At 39.3% G+C, this 21,372-nt stretch overlaps 1 protein-coding gene across 15 annotated transcripts in view; it reads right to left on the bottom strand.

Annotated features, from left to right (window-relative positions):
* The window catches only part of USP45 (ubiquitin specific peptidase 45), a 75,449-nt gene extending 55,338 nt beyond the window's left edge, over positions 1-20,111 (bottom strand). For 12 of the 15 annotated variants that reach the window (XR_002521665.2, XR_002521664.2, XR_002521667.2 and 9 more), the window contains exons 1-5: positions 20,003-20,111; positions 14,134-14,243; positions 12,622-12,794; positions 11,437-11,540; positions 8,901-9,001 (exon numbers count right to left, since the gene is read on the bottom strand). Coding sequence is in view for 10 of the 15 variants with exons in the window: in XM_021937629.2 (XP_021793321.1) it covers positions 8,901-9,001; positions 11,437-11,540; positions 12,622-12,794; positions 14,134-14,233 (478 nt within the window). In the remaining 5 variants the exon portion in view is untranslated. Of the gene's footprint in view, positions 1-8,900; positions 9,002-11,436; positions 11,541-12,621; positions 12,795-14,133; positions 15,049-20,002 lie in introns of those variants that run through there. The other 3 variants (XM_021937630.2, XM_021937633.2, XM_021937628.2) reach the window with 3 other exon arrangements.
* Between the last annotated feature and the right edge of the window lie 1,261 nt (positions 20,112-21,372).

The raw sequence follows: 21,372 nt of genomic DNA on the forward strand, positions 1-21,372 counted from the left end.
TCCCAAGTAACTGGGATTACAGGCGCACACCACCATGCCTGGCTAATTTTATATTTTTAGTAGAGATGGGGTTTCACCATGTTGGCCAGGCTGGTCTTGAACTCCTGACCTCAGGTGATCCACCCTCCTTGGCCTCCCAAAGTGCTGGGATTACAGGCATGAGCCACCATGCTCGGCCAAGCCTTAAATTTATGATAACTAATATCTCAGGAAAACATGTGGAAACTAAATATACTTGTGGTGCATGTGTTTACTAAGAAGCTGTCAACTGAGAGTTTATAATTCTAGTTTAAAACAGGATGTCTGAATCAGTCTCAATTATTTGACATTCATGCAGGTATGTATGTACGTATGCATGTATGTATGTATGTATGTATGTATTTTGAGACGGAGTTTTGCTCTTGTGGCCCAGGCTGGAGTACACTGGCATGATCTTGACTCACTGCAACCTCCACCTCCCAGGTTCAAGTGATTCTCCTGTCTCAGCCTCCTGAGTAGCTGGGATTACAGGCATCCACAACAATGCCTGGCTAATTTTTGGTGTTTTTAGTAGAGATGGGGTTTCACCATGTTGGCTAGGCTAGTCTCGAACTCCTGACCTCCGGTGATCCACCTTGCCTTGACCTCCCAAAGTGCTGAGATTACAGGCACGAACCATGGCGCCTAGCCTGTATGTTTTAATAAAAAGCAATTTATAGCTTCTACTGAAGAAATATTTTGATCATTTTGTTTTCAGAGATAACAAAGCTTTTCTCAATCTGGCAGTGCAAACATTTTAGATCATATTAAAAACTCTCTTCTTCCTTTATAAACACAGAACCAAATACAATAAGGAATGAACTTCAAGATGTTTTTAAGTATGGTATAAGAAAGAGGACAAAGCTGCTATGACAATAAAGACAAACTACACAAAATTTTTATTATCATTTATTTTCTTCCCCTAAAGGCTTACCCACACCTACAAAAAAGTGGTCCATACAGTCAATCACAGAGTTTCCAGGCTAGGTTATTTTATTAAAAGGGATTTATCTCACCTTGGGAAATAAATCAAAACTAATACAAAATAAAAGCAATTAATTTACTTATCACTTCTATATTACTAACACTGTCATCCTTTACATAAAAAAGTATCAACCTAGAATGCAAAGAACATTGAGAGCACACTTCCGGCACTTTTAAGTTTTTAAAACTCTTACACATCTCTGTAGTTTACCTTTAAGCCTATAATCTGAGTCCTCAAAAAGTAGCTGATTGAGTAGGACTGATAGGTTTTGTATGTACCTCAAGTCTTCTAAGACAAAACTGGTTGAAATACCAGCAAAGCAAACACAAAACAAAACAAAACAATAGAAACAACAAAACAACTTGTCTAAGAACTTTTAAAAAAATCTTAAGATATTACCTCAAATTTTTCTAGCATAAAAATGACTTCAACACTTAGAGATCCTATCACTATCTTTTTAAAAACTGAGTTCAAGGCCGAGTACGATGGCTCACACCTGTAATCCCAGCACTTTGGGAGCTAAGGCAGCAGGCTCACTTAAAGTCAGGAGCTCCAGACCAGCCTGGCCAACATGGTGAAACCTTGTCTCTACTAAAAATACTAAAATTAGCTGGGCATGGTGGTGCTTCCCTGTAGTCCAAGGTACTCAGAAGGCTGAGGCAGGAGAATCGTTTGAACCTGGGAGGTGGAGGTTGCAGTGAGCTGAGATCATGCCACTGCACTCCAAACTAGGCAACAGAGTGAGACTCTGTTTCAGAAAACAAACAAAAAAACTGAGTTCAAGGATATTAAATCATAAACATAAAAAAACTCAAAGTACAGCAAATTTTAGGTGAGTATCTTTAGAATCTTGGAGAGCAAAGACTTTCAAAGCATATTAACCCAAAGGTTAAAAACAGAAAAGACTAATGACCTGGCAACAATTACATTAAAAACTTCATTATGGCAAAACAAAACTGAATGATAAAGGTAAATATGGAATTATGGGCACTATTGTCAACTATACCCTTTGTACAAGCTTTCTGGAGGGCAGTTTTACAACAGTAATCCAAATTTATACTTTGGCCAAGAAATTCCAAAAAATTTTCACCTACAAAATAAAAGAGCAAATACACAAAGATACAGCTTTGTTTATCACAGGAAAAAATTGAAAACAACCAATAGTGGGTTTGTTGTGAAGCAACATTAAATTGGTGTCTTTCTTTTCCCAAAGGTGTATTTGTGAATTGCCTTGGTTAAACCAAAAGTGGGGAACACTGGTTCTTCCCTTTCTTTCCATAGGCAAGGGGGAAGAGAACTTATTTTGCATTTAGAGTTTCAGAGCGTATCTCCCTTAAATTGTCACCTCTGATAACTGTCCCCATGTCAGAACTGAAGCATTTCAAAGATGAAATGAGGTATACTGCTGGTTAGTGTTGAGGGAAGATTCAAACCTGGGCAGTCTAGCTTCAGAATTCACTCACTTAAACATTATCTACTGTCTGTTATAATAAAGATGGTGCAATTTATAAGTGTGACAGTAGTTTAAGACACTAACAAAAGGACAGTGGTGATATGAATAGAAAAGCCATTACTCTTAAGTAAAAGCTGTATGTAATCAATTGCTGCATGTGTTTTGTGTTTGGATTTATAGCGTTTTAAATCGTAGTTTGTAGCAGCCCTTCTCAAATGAATCCTTAAAAAATTAGGCCCTAACATCCTAGGTACCCACTGTACGCAATTAACTTCTCCCTATGTATCTGGAAGAGTACTAATTATGTGACACCTTTGGGAGAACTGAGAAAATTGTCACTCTAATAATTTTACTGTGTTTTGTAGTTCAGATGAGGAACCCCAAATTAAAAACCCCAGAGGTAAAAATAAGTTGCTCTTAAAATGTCATTATCTTTTTGAGCCTAGCCCCTTGTATAAACTGAAACAACTATTTTTAGTGCTTATTTTTGAAAATGCAAATTTCTTAGAAACATGACTGTCACTTTAGAGAACTGTATTACCTCTTTAAAAAAACAGACAAAAATAAATAGAGATAGGTCATGCTATATTGTCCATACTAGTCTTGAACAACTGGCCTCAAGCAATCTTCCCACTTTAGCCTCCCAAAGTGCTGGGCTTACAGGCATAAGCCATACATGTGCCCAGCGTGTATCACCTTTTTTTTTTTTAAGTATTAAATAATAATCAAATTGTTACTGAAACAGGTCATAATATTATCCTCAGATGGAGTTTCAGATCCTGAACATACCACCACTTACTTTCTTATTTAAAAAAAAAAAAAAAAAAGATACAGCAAACTCATCCTTCATAAATCCCACATAATTCATGTCTATTGTACACCAGGAGCACAAGCTTAATAAATTCAGCAGGATATAGTATTTTGTCTTCTCTTTAATCTTGTTAAAAATGGCATCCCATCAGTATTAAAATTATGAGCCAAAGGTATTGGTTTAGAAAAGAACATGGGATTGTCAGTATCTATTTCACAAAAAATAAACCAATATTCAACTACATTATTTCACCAGGAATTCCTATATTCTCTAAATATGTGTAGAACACTTCGTGACATTTAAAAGACTATTAAAGTGAGAAACCTCATGAGCCTTTCAGAGGACACTGGCCCACTTTAAAAAAAAATTTCTTTTTTCAAGCAGGTTTTAGGTTCACAGCAAAACTGAGCATACGTTAATGGGGATTTTCATATCCCCCCACCCCAACACGTGCATGGCCTCCCCTCTTATCAACATCCCCCACCAGAATGGTTCATTTGTTGTAACTGATGAACCTGCACTGACACATCATTATCACCTAAAGTTCATAGTTTACATCAGGGTTCACTCTTGGCAGTGTACGTTCTATGGATTTGGACAGATGCAGAATGACATGGATCCAGCATTATAGTAGTAGTTTTATTGCCCTAAAAAATTATCTGTGCTTTGCCTATTCACCCCTTCTCCTCAACCCCTTGCAACCACTGATTTTTTTTACTGTCTCCAAAGTTTTCTGGTCTACTTTTTAATAATACCTATATCTGGGTGGGACTCACAAAAATGCTTATTTGCCTATTTTCAGTCTTGCATTGTATATGACCTTTTTATTACATGTATGGGGAAGGGGGTGGTAGAGGGAGTTTTGTTTCTATAAGCAAATCCTAACATCAGATGTGAAATCTACACAGCTGTAAGCATTCTTCTGGGAACCTGAGCTGGGGTTCATCTCAACTGCTTAATGCAATTACCTAAACCAGTCATGTAGTATTAATGTAATCTGCCCATTTCTACAGCTGAAAAGAAGTTTAATCTTTAAAGAGCCAGTAAAAAGAGACAACTTGCTGCCCCACAATTCCCCTAGCTAGGAACCAAATAATAATTAGCTTGCCAGTTTATTCTCAAAATCAACTAACTTCCAGTTAACCATTTGCCTTATAAATCTTTACTGTCATATGATAAATTGATATTAACATAATAAATGGGCAGTTATACATATATAGGCATTCCTAACTGTCTCCATACAAGTCAAACCAAGAGATCTAAGATACAAAATCACTGATCAGCCTCTTCTCTGCTTAAAACTTAACAGTGGTTCCTCACTGCCCTCAGAATAAATTCTATCTGTACAAGGCCCTTAAATACCTGTTCTTACTTACCTCAAGTCTCACCTCTCACCATCTTCTACACCACAAAACTCAACTTTTCAGCTCTCTAGACTTCCCTGAACCTATCGAGCTCTTGTCAATGAGCTATTTTTTTTTGCCTGGAGCACACAATCCGTTCCCTTTTTGCCCAGATAATTTCTAGATATTCTTCTGCTTCCAACTAAGTTGGATTATTCTTCTAAATAGAAGTGGCCTGGCTCCTCCAATCGATGTTAGATACTATTCCAAAGTGTTCACACGGCCCCTGGTACTTGCTCCATCACAGCACTATTTAAACAGGCAAGTATAACTAAGCGCAATTTGTCTATATCCCTCAATAGACCAAAAGATCAGTAACAACGGGAACTAGGAAGTAGATCTGTCTCATTCACTACTGCATTTCTAACACCTAATGCTGCATCTGGCACAAAGCAGAAACTCAAAGATATTAAAAGACTGAATAAATAATTTTGATATTAATATTTAGGATTGGGGGGTGAAAGTGTGAAGCTTATCTATCTACTTCCTCAATAAAAACTGGTCACATTCTCTTTGGTTTATTCAGCAAGTATTTACTGTCTACTCACATAAAAATAAAAGAGAATCTAACCCAGAGTCCAGTCTTCAAGGAACCTACCGTCTTGAGAGAAAATAAGACAAGTACAAACATAAATATGAAACATCAAAAAAGTGCGTTTTTAGATTCTAAAGTGTGCTGCACAGACACTGAGTGCCAAAAAAGAGATAAGGGAAGGCATCCTAGAAGTAAAATTTGAGCTGAGCCTTAATGGATAAGGCTGAAGACAGAAAGTATAAAGACAAATGTGCTACAGTTCAGCACTTCTCAAAGTGGGTCGGAAGGCAACTTCCTCCTTTCAAGGGTACTTAAGGTCAAAAGTATTTTCGTAATAAGCCTAAGATTTTATTTGCTTTTTTTTTTTACTTTCATTCACTCTCAATTATACAGTGCCATTCTCCAGAGGCCATATGGCATGCAATATCACAAAAGATTAAATGCAGAAGCAGATATGAGAATCCAGCCATTTTCTATTAAGCCAGACACTTGAGACTTGTAAAAATGTAAGACAGTGCCACTCACTAAACTTGTGTTTTGAAAAAGTTATCTTTCATAGTATTTACTTTATTTATTTTATTTTTATTTTTAGAGACAAGTCTCGCTATGTTGCCCAGGATGGTCTCATACTCCCGGACTCAAGTGATCTGCCAACCTCAGCCTCCCAAAGTGCTCTGATTACAGGCGTGAGCCACCCACATACTATCTGATTTTAGGATAGTGACGCCTAAAAGTAAAGGAAGAAAAAAACAAAAGAATTAGTGATATGCTTTAAAGAGAGAGAGACAGAAAATGTCTGGTCATGCATAACTTCAAAATGTGTTTAACGTACAGGCACAGGGTTTCTTCTTGATAACTATTTTTACTTAGTGCAAAAATACAAAAATAATCTTTTAAAATCATACTTATCCTGTCACGCAAACACAATAATACAGTTTCATATTCCTTTTGAATTATCACATATAGGTGTTTTCACAATGCTATAATCTTCACGATTACCATTAAGATTACTGCAAAATCATATCCAGCATCCTTGCAACCTAAATAACAACTTTCATATTTGATTTTCCAAATTTTTTATAAAAATATACTGAAGCTGCATACAAGACACAGTATGACAAACTATTATATCCAAAAACTTATTCTAGAATGCCAAGGAATATTATTTTAAATCAAACTTGCCTGAGAGATCCTGTAGCTTAACCCACAAGGATAATGACATCTTGCCCTAGAACCACCGAAAGCCTTAAACTAAGAACCACGTATCTCTCCAACTTTGAAAGGTTCACTCACTTTCAAACTACCTCAAGAGCCCATTCCCCACCATTCCAGGTGCTATCTCACGGTTCCATAAGCACAATTAAGGCTTGTATTAGTGCTTCCCACCACCTGAAATGATTTCTTCTCTCATCTTCACCTGCCCAAAGTTCATCCTTTAAGGGTCAACTTGAAAGCCAGCTCATCCATGATTCCTTTTTAGTTCCTACAACTGAACATTATATCCCTCTTTGGATATTTGAAGGACTTTGGTTGTTACTTAAAATAGAAAACTTACTCTACTTGCCTATCATTACTTTTTAATCTCACACCTTCTTTCAGATCTTTAGCCTCTTAAAGATTTAGGGACTGTCTTATCAATCTCTATTCCCTGAAGCACCTTGGAAATATAAAGTACTATGGAAAAATGAGGCTTGGATAAACAGATAACTGCCTGGAGTCACACATCTAGTGACAGTCAAATCTGAATGCCAGATCCCCTGACCAAAGCCATCTACTGTCTTTTTTTTTTTTTTTTTTTTGAGACAGTCTTACTCTGTCGCCCAAGTTGGCGTGCAGTGGTGTGATCTCGGCTTACTGCAGCCTCCATCTCCTGGGTTCAAACAATTCTCATGCCTCAGCCTCCTGAGTAGCTGGGATTACAGGAATGTGCCACTACGCTCAGCTAATTTTTTTGTATTTTTAGTAGAGTCGGGGTTTCACCATGTTGGCCAGGCTGGTCTCAATTCCTGGCCTCAAGTGATCTGCCCGCCCTGGGCTCCCAAAGTGCTGGGTTTAAGGCATGAGCCACCGTGCCCAACCTCAAAGCCATGTACTTTCCATCATACCATAATTTTATGCTCCCTTCCTAGCATCTTTCTTGTAATAATCATTCAAGAAATCTGTAAAACTGAATGAAAATCAGACTGGCTTTGTACGTAACCTTAGGGAACCTCTAAGGTTTAAAAAAAAAAAAAAAAAAAAAAATCCAGAGAAAATAATTTCTAAACTTGTACTTTCATCACCCATGCCATCATATCCTTGCCTATCTTCTTATTATGGCCAAGGAAACTTAATGCACATTTTTCAGCAGACAGTATTATGACCAACTTCAATTCCAGTAGTATTACATGTCTTTCACCACCATATTTTCCTGGTTCTTTATTTGAGCAGAATTGGAGCTACAACTAGTATGCCTGGTGCAGAACAGAATTCAATAAATGTTTGTTGAATAAGTAAATGAATAAGTGATCAAATTAATCATTTCTACTGCTGTCCAGGAGCCTGAGTTTACCTTCTCTGGTTCCTCCTCCAGTTCCTTCACCATTACTGTCTCATTAGGGCAATGGCTAACAAAAACAGCTGTACACTGGGCTATAGAAAACAGTTGGCAACTATAGTTTTACATAGCTTTTCAGTTTCTGATGCCACCTACTAAGCAATTCAATTCTGCTTCAAAGGCAACTCAAAATTATCACGTCCATTCACCTAGTTGTTCAATAAAAAACCTGAGGTTTATATTAATACTTGATTCCTCTCACTCTGCCTTCCACCATGATTGAAAGTTTCCTGAGGCCTCCCCAGAAGCTGGACAGATGCCAGCAGCATGCTTCCTGCACAACATGTGGAACCGTGAGCCAATTAAACCTGTTTTCTTTATAAATTATGCAATCTCGGGTATTTCTTTATAGTAATATGAGAAAAGACTAATACAGGTACTATGCAAGTATTTTTACATGCATTATTTCTAAATCTTTAGAAAATATTATCTCTAGGCCTCATTGTAATTCCACAAGACAGAATTATCATCCTAATTTTATAAATAAGGAAACTAAGCAATAAAAGTGACCATGGCTAGTAAGTGGGGAAGCCTAAATTCAAACTTATTAGGACTGACTTCAAAGCCCATGATCTAGACACGACATACTTCAGTTTCTCAAATTGGTTATATAAACATATAACAAGGTTGCCACCTAAGAATGCATGATACTCATAATATATATGTATTTTTTTCTTGAGACGAAGTCTTGCTCTGTTGCCCAGGCTGGACTGCAGTGGCGTGATCTTGGCTCACTGCAACCTCCGCCTCCCCTCCGGGGTTCAAGTAATTCTCCTGCCTCAGTCTCCCGAGTAGCTGGGATTACAGGCACGTGCCACCATACTCGGCTAATTTTTGTATTCTTAGTAGAGACGGGGTTTCACCATGTTAGCCAGGCCGGTCTCAAACTCTTGACCTCATGATCTGCCCACCTCGGCCTCCCAAAATGCTGGGATTACAGGCATGAGCCACTGCACCCATTCAATACTCATAATATCTTTATTCAAATTACTGACTGGGCTGTCACAGTGAAATCTAAAGTATTCTTTATGAATTTCTGAACTCTTCATATGAAATATTATATTTTAACACAGATTCATTTAGTAATTGCTTAACTTACTTGTTTGTGTTTTAGAAGCATGTTTCTGGAGAAAATCAACTATCTGAGCCAAAACCTTCTTATTACAATGCGTTGATAATTTTTCATCACATTCATAACACCTGAAAAAATATAAAATTTAAGAAAATATTATGAAAATATCCTCAATAATTTTGCACATCAGATAACAAAGTTGGCATTTAGTTACTTTTGTCTTAAATTACATGGGAGGGAATACAAATGTATTTGTATACAAATGTACCCGGAAGGCATTGGGTAAGTCTAGTGAAATAAGCAGGGGACAATTCATACAGAGCCTTACAGTTGAAATGAAAGTTTTGGCAGTTTATCTTTGGCAGTTTATAATGAAATGCCATGAGAGGGTTCTTAAGCAGGGCCATGATATGGTCCAACTTATATTTTATTTATTTTTTACTTTTGAGACAGAGTCTCACTCTGTTTCCCAGGCTGGAATGCAGTGGTGAAATCTCAGCTCACTGCAGCCTCTGCCTCCAGGGTTCAAGTGACTCTCCTGCCTCGGCCACCCAGTAGCTGGGATTACAGGCATGCACCACCACGCCCAGCTAATTTTTGTATTTTTATTAGAGATGGGGTTTCACTATGTTGATCAGACTGGTCTCGAATGCCTGACCTCAAGTGATCCACCCGCCTCGGCTTCCCAAAGTGTTGGGATTACAGGTGTGAACCACCACACCCAGCCCCAACTTACACTTTAAAAACATCCCTCTCACTAATATGATAAACTAGATTGGAGGGCATTAGGAACAGAAACAGATTAGTATAGTAGCAGACGATCTGCAGAGAAATGGGCATTCATTATATATATTTGCAGGTAGAAACAGTAACAAATTAGATATAAAAGAAGAGGGAAAGGGAAGTGTCAAAATAACTGCCTTGGGTAGGGAGGAGTGAGACAATGTCAGCAATCCTCAATGCTGGTGTTGAGAATCACTGCCGTTCTCAATGAGGAGTGATTTTGCCACCTAGGGGACATTTGACATTTTTGGTTCTGACAACTGGTGAGAGGAGAGAGGACCACTACTGGCATTTAAGTGGGTAGAGGCCAGCGATGCTGGTAAACATCCAATAACGTACAGGACAGCACAACAAGGAATTAATCACAGAGCATTAACAGTCCAAATGCCAAGAGTATTGAGATCGAGAAATCCTGGCCTAGATGAAACAAGACTTGCTGTGAGTTGATAATGTTTAAAGCTGGAAAAACAACAACAACGGAAGCTGGTTGATGGGTATGGGAAAATTCATTATACCATTCTGTCTACTTTTGTTAACAGGCTAAAAAATAAAATAAGATAAAAAAGGGGAAGAAAATAACTGCCAGGCTTCTAGCTTGATTACATATAGAGATGGGTAAGACTCAAAGAGATAGCTGTTCTATTTTGCTGGGGGCTTATTTGGAGGTAGAGGGTTAGGAAAGACATTTTCAAAAGCACATTCCAATTCAGAAAACTAACCTCAATTAAGTTTACTCATTAATACATCGTATTAATTTGTTTCCTCTCTATATTATAATTACCTGTTTCCTTTATCCTCATGAGATCCAGTGATCATTTAAGAACATGTGTTGGAAAGTGTTCAAAGTGTTTTATAAACATAATGCATTACGCCCTGGTCTCAAACTTCTAACTTCAAGTGATCCACCCACCGTGGTCTCCCTAAATGCTGGAATTACAGGTGTTAGCCACCACGCCCCACGAAAAAAACTTGTTTTAGTACCTGGATTTTTACTTCATAACCACAAAAAGGTAAATATTATATAGTTTCCTTACAGGTAACATAGGAAACTGGACTAGGTTCTCAACCAGGATTAAATAGCAGAATGACCTGAAAAGTTTTTACAAGCTACTTATGCCCAGCTCTTCCTTCTCCCTTCAGAAAATGACCTGACTGCTTGAAGTATCTTCCGTCTCTACAACACTAGAATTCTGTATTAGCAAGTTCACTACCAAAAAAAATCAACTAAAAAGAATTTTTCTTTATATTACAAGGAAAATGTCAGAGAAAAGTAGAGAGGCCGGGCACAGTGGCTCACGCCTGTAATCCTAGCACTTTGGGAGGCTGAGGAGGGCGTATTGCCTGAGCTCAGGAGTTCAAAGACCAGCCTGGGCAACATGGTGAAACCCCATCTCTACTAAAATACAAAAAGTTAGCCAGCTGTGGCGGCGTGCGCCTGTGGTCCCAACTACTCAGGAGGCTGAGGCAGGAGAATTGCTTGAACCCGGGAGGCAGAGGTTGCAGGGAGCCGAGATCACACCACTGCACTCCAGCCTTGGTGACAGAGTGAGACTCCGTCTCAACAACAACAAAAAAAGGTAGAGAGATAGTTAAAATTTTTCCAATTAAAATTTTATATTCATAGGTAATGTTAATTTTCTTCAAGTATCCCGTAGATTGTGTTCAGGTTAAAAAACCATAAGCTGATAGAACATCTTTAAATATTTTACCTTAAAAGCTTAAAGAAAAAAAAATTGGGGGAGTGGTTAGTGGACACAAGAACTAACAAAATTTAACTTACCATATAATCCATGTGCTCAGATTAATTATAATACAATGGGGCTCTATTCTGGAATTCTTGAAGTGCTTCAGTGAATGTTGGCTTTCTGAGTTTTTACCACATCCCTGAAGATGAACAGAATGCTATTTTGTATGACTTACAAATGTTTGTTTCAAATTAATCAAAACTTAAATTATATTCACACTTATACTGAAAAGTTTTGTTCTGTTTTTAATTTCAGGCCAGAGGAGAAAGTTTCAAAAAAGCAATATGGATTCTCATTAAATTTAATTTCTTGCAAACAGGTTAACATGCTTTTCAATACACAGTATTTACTTAAAACAATCATGGGCAAAGTTAATTTCCCTATCATTTAAAAATGTACACACTGTCTGGCACACTGTGGAACACCCAGCATCCTGGCAGGCCAGTGGTGCCCTTCCACAAACACACATTTCCCAATCCTGTACACAACTTCACCCCAACCCACTGAGAACTACTGAGACACAGACCAATCATAGCGATTTCCCTCACTAGGTAAGTAAAGAAATGAGATGCAATTCTGGTTAATGCAACATGAAGGGAAGTCAAATCTGCTGAATCTTTCCAGAAAGGTTTTTTTCTTTTTTAAAGAGGAACACAACCTGAGGATGGCAGAGCAGAGAACAGAATAAACCTCAGTTTTTAATGTTCTTTCCATTAAATTAACTAATCCTGAAGTGGCCTTACTTCTGGGCATTTCATGTGAGATAATGAAGATTTCTCTTATTTTTTTAAAGAAAGTATATACTTTTCATTTCATTAGAAAATTTATTACAGGTATCAATAACTTTTAAACTTTAAGATTTTAAACTATTTTGCAAAAGCAGCAGAAAAATCTGTTTTGAGAGAAAAAAAATTAATCTGAAAGGTGGATCCATTTCCTAAGTAAATACAAAAGGTAAAGACTGGTCCAGATATGGGAACTACTGCAAATAGGTTGAATTCCCTCCGCAAGTATTTATAAACCACACTTGATTACTTTCTGAACATAGCATACCTTTTACTTTACCTTAACAATCATTTTTAAGTTCATTCTTGGAAAATTTCTATCTAAATTGGAATAAATATATCTTAACTCCTATGCATGACCAACAGTCCAGCTCACAATAAGCATTTAAGGAAAATATTTCAGATAAACTCACATATAAATAACACTTTTCTTACCTGGAAGCCACACTTGAGGCACAACCAAATATCAGAAGGAAGTACTGGCTGCCCATCATAGAATCTTCTTTCTTTTAAACATTCTGAGCAAACTGACCACAGATTCTCAGCTATTGCTCTCTTTACATGATTCACACTGATAGCATGACTTACATGTTGGCAAGTTAAACCTACTGAATAAGATAAAACAAAATCTCAACATTTTCTTTGCTACACCAAAGTGCTACCATTACTAAGCAAATCTCAAAAGTATTAAATGCTGTTCACTAAAAAGCACAGATTCAACACACAAAATAACTCAAAAAATATATGCTATGTAATTCCATTTATATAATGTTCATGATACAACATAATTATAGAATGAGAGAAGAGATTCATGGTTTTAGGGGGCAGTGGACGCAAGGCAGAGGGTGTTGCTATAAATGGACAGCACATAGGGTGGTGATGATACAGTTAAGTATCTTGATTGGTGGTGGTTATACAAAGCTATACATGTACTAAAATTGGATGTTTCAGGATAGCCAGTTTGCTGCATTGAAGGATGTCTGAAGTATCTCTTTAAATATCATTAGGACCTTACCTGATGTCCCTGATTTATTACGGTTTAAATTTTTGAACTAATTTTAGATTCACAGGAAGGTACAAAGAAATATACAAGGAGGTCTCATTCACCCTTCACTGAGCTTCCCCTGATGTTAATATTTTGGACTACTATAGTAAAATATCAAAACCAGGAAGCTGATGTTGGTAAAATCCTTAGAACTTGTTCGGATTTCACAAGACATATGCACTCATATGTGAGTGTGTGTGTATAGCTGTATGCAACTATGCACACCTAAAATGGAAATAATATATTAAAAATATCTCTTTAAATGGAGAAAACCGGCAAGAAAGTGAGGAAAATCCTCAGAGGCCTAAATCAAAAGCATGAGACTAAAGAGAAAACCAAGCCCTGAGGCCAGCAGCTCCCAAAGGCCATCTGCCAAGCTCTGGTGGCTTGGTGACATGGTTTTAATAGGCCATGAGAAAGAGACAAAAAAAAAAAAAAAAAGCCTATCTAAGTTACTTCATATTATAAACTAAACAAAATCCTAATAAAAATACCAACAGGATTTTTTTTGGAACTAGACAAGGTGATTCTAATGCTTACGCAGAAAATAGTAAAAATAAAGAGTAACAGATTTCTTAATTAAAAACATATACAGTCATCCCTCAGATACTTGAGGCAGGGAGGTGGGGTGGCGTAGTTGGTTCTAGGACCTCCCCACATATACCCAAATCTGTGCATACTCAAGTCCCACAGTGGGCCCTGTGGAATCTGCATTTAGGAAGTCAGTCTGCTGAGTATGCAGTTTTTACACATCCCAAGAATAGTGTATTTTCCATCTACGTTTGGTTGAAAAAAATTCGTGTACAAGTAGATCCTCAGAATTCAAATCCATGTTGTTGAAGGGTCAACTGCATTGTTATTTCTTCTCAACACTATTTGGGATGCCAAATATCACAATTTACCAGCAATATCATCTGAAGAGTCTTCTTCATGAGGTACAGTAGGCCTTTTACTTCTTTTGGCTTTCTCAGGTAAAGCTTTACTTGGATCTTTCACCCGCATCTGTTATTTACTGAAGGGATTGAGGGAAAAAAATTCATACATTTGAGTCTTCAAAATTAAAATTTTATATTTTATTTAATGCATATCAAAATTGAAATGACTTCAATTTTAATTGGTCTGGGATATCAACAGAGGAAGAAGAAGGGAACATCAGTTGAAATGAAATAAATATTTGTTAAATCAGTATACACATGATATATTCCACTGGCTTTTGCCAACTATACTGTTATGGACTAAATGTTTGTGTCCCCACCCCAAATTCGTATGTTGAAATCTAATCGCTAAAGCGATGGTACTTGAAGGTGAAGCCTTTGCGAGGTAATTAGGTCATGTAGGTGGAGTCCTCATGAATGAGACTGGCCTCTCATAATACAAGCTACCTTTGTATCCACATGAGGATATACAGAGAAGATGGCCATCTATAAACCAGGAAGAAGGCCCTCACCAGATACTAGATTTGCCGGCACCTTGACCCTGGACTTCCCCGCTCCCAGTACTGTGAGAAATAAGTCTGTGTTGTTTAAACAACCCAGCCTATAATAATTTGCTATAGCGGGCTGAACCAAGACACCGCCCCTAAATATAAGATGTCCAGGTGAATGACCAAAACTAAAGTTCTCATCAACGGAATAAGTGTTGCTTCTGGATAATGAGTCCTCTTCACCCTTTCCTCCCTTCTGCTAGCAAGGAAATAGCAGGAGCTGGATGAGCCATACTGGATCAAAAATGGAAGCTGTAAGCCAAGCACAGTAAAGCCGCTCTACCTGTGCTGTACGACTAGCACCAGAATATTAAGAGAAAATTAAATTTCTATCTTTTTTTTTTTTTTTTTTTTTTGAGACGGAGTCTCGCTCTGTCGCCCAGGCTGGAGTGCAGTGGCGCGATCTCGGCTCACTGCAAGCTCCGCCTCCCAGGTTCACGCCATTCTCCTGCCTCAGCCTCCAGAGTAGCTGGGATTATAGGCGCCCGCCACCTCGCCCGGCTTTTTTTTTTTTTTTTTGTATATTTAGTAGAGGCGGGGTTTCACCGTGTTAGCCAGGATGGTCTCCATCTCCTGACCTCGTGATCCGCCCGCCTCGGCCTCCCAAAGTGCTGGGATTACAGCCGTGAGCCACCACGCCCGGCCAATTTCTATCTTTTTAAGCTACTACATTTTGCGGGGGTTCACTCTAGCTTTTTATCATGAAAAATTTTAAACATCTACAAAAGTTAAAAGAACAGTATAATGAACACTCATATACTATTTAGATTCCACATTTATTACATTTTTTTTTTTTTTTTAGAGACGGATCTTGGCTCACTGCAACCTCCACCTCCTGGGTTCAAGAAATTCTCCTGCCTCAGCCTCCCTAGAGTAGCTGGGCTTACACTCGGCGCGTGCCACCACGCCTGGCTAAATTTTTTTGTATTTTTAGTAGAGACGGGGTTTCACCCTGTTAGCCAGAATGGTCTGGATCTCCTGACCTCGTGATCCGCCCACCTCCGCCTCCGAAAGCGCTGGGATTACAGGCGTGAGCCACTGCACCCGGCTATTATTATTTTTTTGAGACAGAGTCTCACTCCGATTGCCCAGGCTGGAGTGCAGTGGCCTGATTTCAGCTCACCCAGCCTCGACCTCCTCAGGCTCAGGTGATTCTCCCACCTCAGCCTCCCAAGTAGCTGTGACTATAGATGCACACCACCACGTCCAGATAATTTTTTTGTATTTTTTAGTAGAGACGGGATTTCTACATGTTGCCCAGGCTGGTCTTGAACTCCTGGCTTCAAGCAATCCACACAGGCCTTGGCTTCCCAAACTGCTGGGATTACAGGTATGAAGCATGGTGCCCCACCAATTCCACACCTATTAACAATTTGCTATGTTTTTTTAATCTAAATATCAATATGTGTGTATACAGAGACACATATATATGTGTGCATATATATATATATTTGTTGTTGTTGAGCTGTTTGAAAGTTGTACAGATCTTGACAGTTCATCCCTAAATACTTCAGCATGTATCTCTTAAAAATAAGCAGTCTCCCATATAACAATGTAATCATATCTAAGAAAATTAATAATTTTCTAATATCATCTCATTTTCCATCATATTCTGATTTCCTTATTTGGCCCTAAATTGTCTTCTATAGCTGGTTTTTTGAAAGATCCAATCAAGGTTTGCACTTTATATTGGTTGTGTCTCTTTAGTATCTTTTAATCTATTAACAGAACAGTTCTTCAACCTTTTACTTGCCTAAGACTTTAGCTTTTTAAAGAGATCAGGCCAGTGCATGAGTCACCTTGAGGGTCTTGTTAAAATCAAAGTTCTGATTGAACAAGTTTGGCACAAGACCTGAGATTCTACCTATCTAAAAAGCTTAAAACTGAAGCCACTGCTGGGGGCCTACAGAATACTCTTTCAACAGCAAAGTTGTATAATGTCTCACACTGAATTTGTCTCTTTCTTCATGGTGTTATTTACCTCCATCCCTTACATTTCTTAAAAATTCAGTTAATTATAAAAGATTTTAGATACAAGCTAAGCATTTTTTAAAACCACTATATTTTGGAGTCTCTGTTAGAGTAGCTTAGCCTACCTATTACTCTCCTGCCTGGTAGCTAAGCAACATCACGATTTTCATGGTTGCTGACTTACTTTTCAATGATCAAAGTAATGAATCTTTCAGGCCGGGCGCGGTGGCTCAAGCCTGTAATCCCAGCACTTTGGGAGGCCGAGGCAGGCGGATCACGAGGTCAGGAGATCGAGACCATCCTGGCTAATATGGTGAAACCCTGTCTCTACTAAAAATACAAAAAACTAGCCGGGCGTGGTGGCGGGCGCCTGTAGTCCCAGCTACTGGGAGGCTGAGGCAGGAGAATGGCGTGAACCTGGGAGGCGGAGCTTGGAGTGAGCCGAGATCGCGCCACTGCACTCCAGCCTGGGTGACACAGCGCGAGACTCCGTCTCAAAAAAAAAACAAAAACAAAAACAAAACCAAAGTAATGAATCTTTCAATTCAGTATTAAATTCCAAATCTTGATTTATTCATTCCATATTTCACAATAAGGGAGCTTTCAAGTTTACCATTAAGTCCAAAGGTCATCACTACTGAACTAAGTTGCAATAAATTAAGGGCTTCGGGGTTAGGAACATGTAAAAAGCCTCTGAGTTCCTTGAGCACTTCATCTCTACCTTCTCCCTCCAAACTTCCTCATCTACTCTCCCCTACAGTTCTACCTTATAAAATCACTAATTTAAGTATCCCCTTCTCTGATCGTAACTTCCCAGTCCTTCCAGCATGCCTGATCAGCCACTCATAATTTCCTATAGTGTCTAGGCTGACAAGAGGCTGCATCTCAAGTCCTTCCATGACCCTTACAGAAGGGTAGAGAGAAGCGGAAATGGCTAATGGAGAGCTGCTTCCTAAAGCAAGTCACATGGCACATTTAACTTCAAGTAGACATGGAGAGGGGTTGCCCATGTACAAAGAATACAACATTACATGTACCCAAAAAGAGGTGAACTGGAATACTTGTGCAGAGCCTTAAGGACGACATCACCTCTCTGGCAGAACCCAATCCTAGATGAACCCAATTAATCATTTTCTCCATGTCGGGAGAAAGTCTCTTAAGAAAGGAGACTAGGTCCATTATTATTCACTACACCTTCTGGTAAACTTACATACTATCCACAAAGCCATTTCAAATCTTCTTCACTTTCCTTAAACCTCTAACCTCTCCATCTCCCCACTAACTTATCAAAAACTGATCTAGTCTTTCACTAAGGGAAGAGAGACATAAGCAGATGGCAAATTTGATCTTTCTATTCCCAAATTTACAAATACCTCCATCAATTTAAATTTGATGTCCTGAAAAGAGATAGGTATAACTAATAAAGTACAGAGAAAATGGTCTATGAGAAACTGGTTATATTTTCCCGCCGTGGTACAGATAAGCTCTTGATAAAGATGAGCATTAACACAGATAATGCTAACAAAATAATAAACAAAACCAGGCATTTGACCTACATACTGTAAGCAACCTGTGCCTTTTTTCAAAAACACTGACTCAAACTTAACTTGGTAGAGGCAATTTCTGATGATTTTTCTGCTATATGTAATATGTCTAAAAAGACAGAATCATTTGGTACAGTAACCCAGGATTCGGCAATCACGTATCTGCAGTTTTCCAATTTCCATTTAAGGCAAAAGGACAAATTTAAAAGTCCAATTATTAGAGCTTCCAATACTTTATATCATCAAAATTGTGTCTGGGCACTGGAGACTGGGAAGGATGGGAGTGGGGTGAGGAATGAGAAATTACTTAATAGAAACAATGTACATTATTCAGGTGATAGTTACACTAAAAGCCCAGTATCACTAGGAAATAGATCCTGTAACAAAACTGCACTTATATCCCTTACCTTTATACAAATTTACAAAACTGTGGCTGTGGATCTCCGTGATCTCCCCCACATTTAGAGTTTTGATAGGATGCACGGGACTCAACATATAATTGTATTCATGGCTGACATTTATTACACAATGCAGTATGGATATACAGGCTCATCACAATAGAAAAAGACACAAGTGGAGTCTGGAGGAATCACGTGTAGGCTCCTTATGCAGTCTGCCTCCCAGGAGGGGTCAAACAAAACACACCCTTCCTCCACCAATGAAAATACAGCAACACATATGCAACGCTTCCGCGCAGGGAAGCCCATCAGAGACTTGGTGTCCCGGATTTTTACAGAAGCTGGTAATTTCGGTGTAAAACATACTGTTCAGCACAAACCCAAAAATCTAAGTTCCCAGATGCCAAACAAGCACCAACATTGCAAGCAGTCCTTTCTAAAGATAGCAGTCTCAGGCCTGCTATGTTAACTCTTTTTAGCACAAATATGTTCTGGCCATTTTTCTCATGCGGTTTTCCAAACAATAAACTTTACAGTTTTCGACTTCACCATCACTTAACACCTGTCTTTTCTCTAAAGTAGGATGTGCAACCAAGTTGTTCAGAAAGCTGTTTTTAAACAGGCTATGCAAAAAGCCCATATCCTTAAGAAAAAGTCCTTTTTTCCCACTCTTGGGCAATTATTTATGGGGGTTGGAAAGAGAAGAAAAAAACACTATCTCCTTTTATATACCAAGCTCAAAAAGATGAGCAGCATCTTAGGGTTTGCTGTGTATCACGCTCAGTTCTAAGCACTTCACAGATATTAACCCACTCAACCCTCACAGCCACCTTAGGAGGTAAGTTGCTATTATTTTCCCGCATTTTACACTTGAAAGTGAGAAAGAGAGGTTGACTTGCAGAGGTCCCAGAGCCAGTAAGTGGTGGACGGAGATGCGGACCCAAGCAGTCCGGCTCCGGAGCTCCTAATACACGACGCTTCCAGAAAGTCGGGGTTAGACACGCTTCCTCCGGTCACCAACACACACACTCCGAGGCTGTGAAGAGAAATGCGCCGCGAGGAGGCGGACGGAAGGGTGTGGGGCCGCCGCACGCCCAGGTCACCAGGGGACTCGGGCCCCTCCCAGGCGGCCCCTCGCCAGCCCTGACGCCTAGGGCTTCTCCCGCAGCCGCAGGGACCCGAAGCCTGCAGAGCTGCGCTCACACGGCCCTGGGTGACCGCCCGGCGACCCCAGGGATCGGGAAGCCGAGGGGGGTGGGGAGCCTCTCTTCCAGCCTCGCCCACCCACAAGGGGGTCAAGGTCGCCGAAGCGAAGACCGAGAAACTGCGGCGACCACACCGCCGCTGCGACCACAGCGCCGCGTCCCCAACTCACCCTGCCCGGCCGGGCCGCAGCGTCTACAACCTGGGGAGACTGCGCCTGCGCGCCCGTCTGGCGCCCGGCAGAGGTGGGGCCTCGTCCGCCCGCCCGCAGCCTGGCCCGGGAAGGTTCCAGGCGGCGCGCGCGGGGCCGGGGAGCGCCGGGAGGGGTGGAAGGGCGGGGCCGGCTTGCGTGGCGCCTGCGTTCTGCTTGTCCGCAGAGCCCGGAGAGCCCCTGGTAATCTTAGAGTAATAGCTACCGACTAGCAATTTATTAGGATCCTGGGCCAGCGGGCGCACCTCGGATGTTCCAGGAGTCGGCTTAAGTTCCACTTGTTGCTGGGCGCCTTCTGAAACAAACTCCGATTTCCCTCCGTTACCCTCCTCTGGACTCTTAAAGTCACATCTAACATTCGTCATATATTATTGTGCTTTTCTTCCCCATTGCTGTTGTCTTACCTGTCCTTCTCTCTTCCTAACTAGATAGTACACTTCTTCAAATACACATATACCTCCTCAAAGCCCGGTTATCTGTTAAAGTGGCCAGCACAGTGCATAGTAAAAGTAAAAGTAGTTGCTTTGAAAATATTTTGTTTGAATCATGGATATTGCAAATGCCAACACTGGTTATGGATAGGTTCTAAAAGTCTCCTGATCTTTCACAGCTCTTCAGCCAAGGGACAGATGTGGCTTTAAGGATAAGACTATTGGCGTAGAAATCAGAAGATACAAGAGTTAAAATTTTAAACACTAAATTTTACTTTAAAAACTTTTTTTATAATAGTATTTACATGTGGAGAACTTGGCAAAGAAGGTTGGTATTTGCTTATATCGTACTTACAAGGATCATTAACAAATATAATTGAGCACAGATATGCCAGGTGCTGTTATAGGTATAGAGGTACACTATCATTTGGGGGGTTAGGATAATTTTTTTCCCTAGGGAAAAATAAAATATTCCTCAAATAATAATAGGTTGTGTGGTGTAATTTTGAAGGCAAAATTGTCTATTTCGTAAATCAAAAGCTTTCATATATTTTCACGTTGCATTTGATCTAGAACTTGGAGGAATAAGAACAAGCAAACGAGTAAATCTAAATAATTTGCATCTTAATTGTGTCACTGTAAAAGATTTTTAAAAATGTATTATATGTGGAAACCCAGTTTATGATTGATTTTTTAAAAGGGATTGAATTAGATTATGGAAATTTAGGTTATTTTCTTCATAAGAAAAAATTTAGAAATTATCAAATACCATACAATACTTAAATTTTCTTGGGAACGACAAATTTCAAATATTGATTTCCAGTGGATGTACCCTTAGCATAACCAAAATCTCCAGAGATTTCAATCTTTGTTTCAAAACTTGACATAAATTAAGGAAAA

Source organism: Papio anubis, chromosome 6 (genome assembly GCF_008728515.1).
Source record: "Papio anubis isolate 15944 chromosome 6, Panubis1.0, whole genome shotgun sequence".
Lineage (NCBI taxonomy): Eukaryota > Metazoa > Chordata > Mammalia > Primates > Cercopithecidae > Papio > Papio anubis.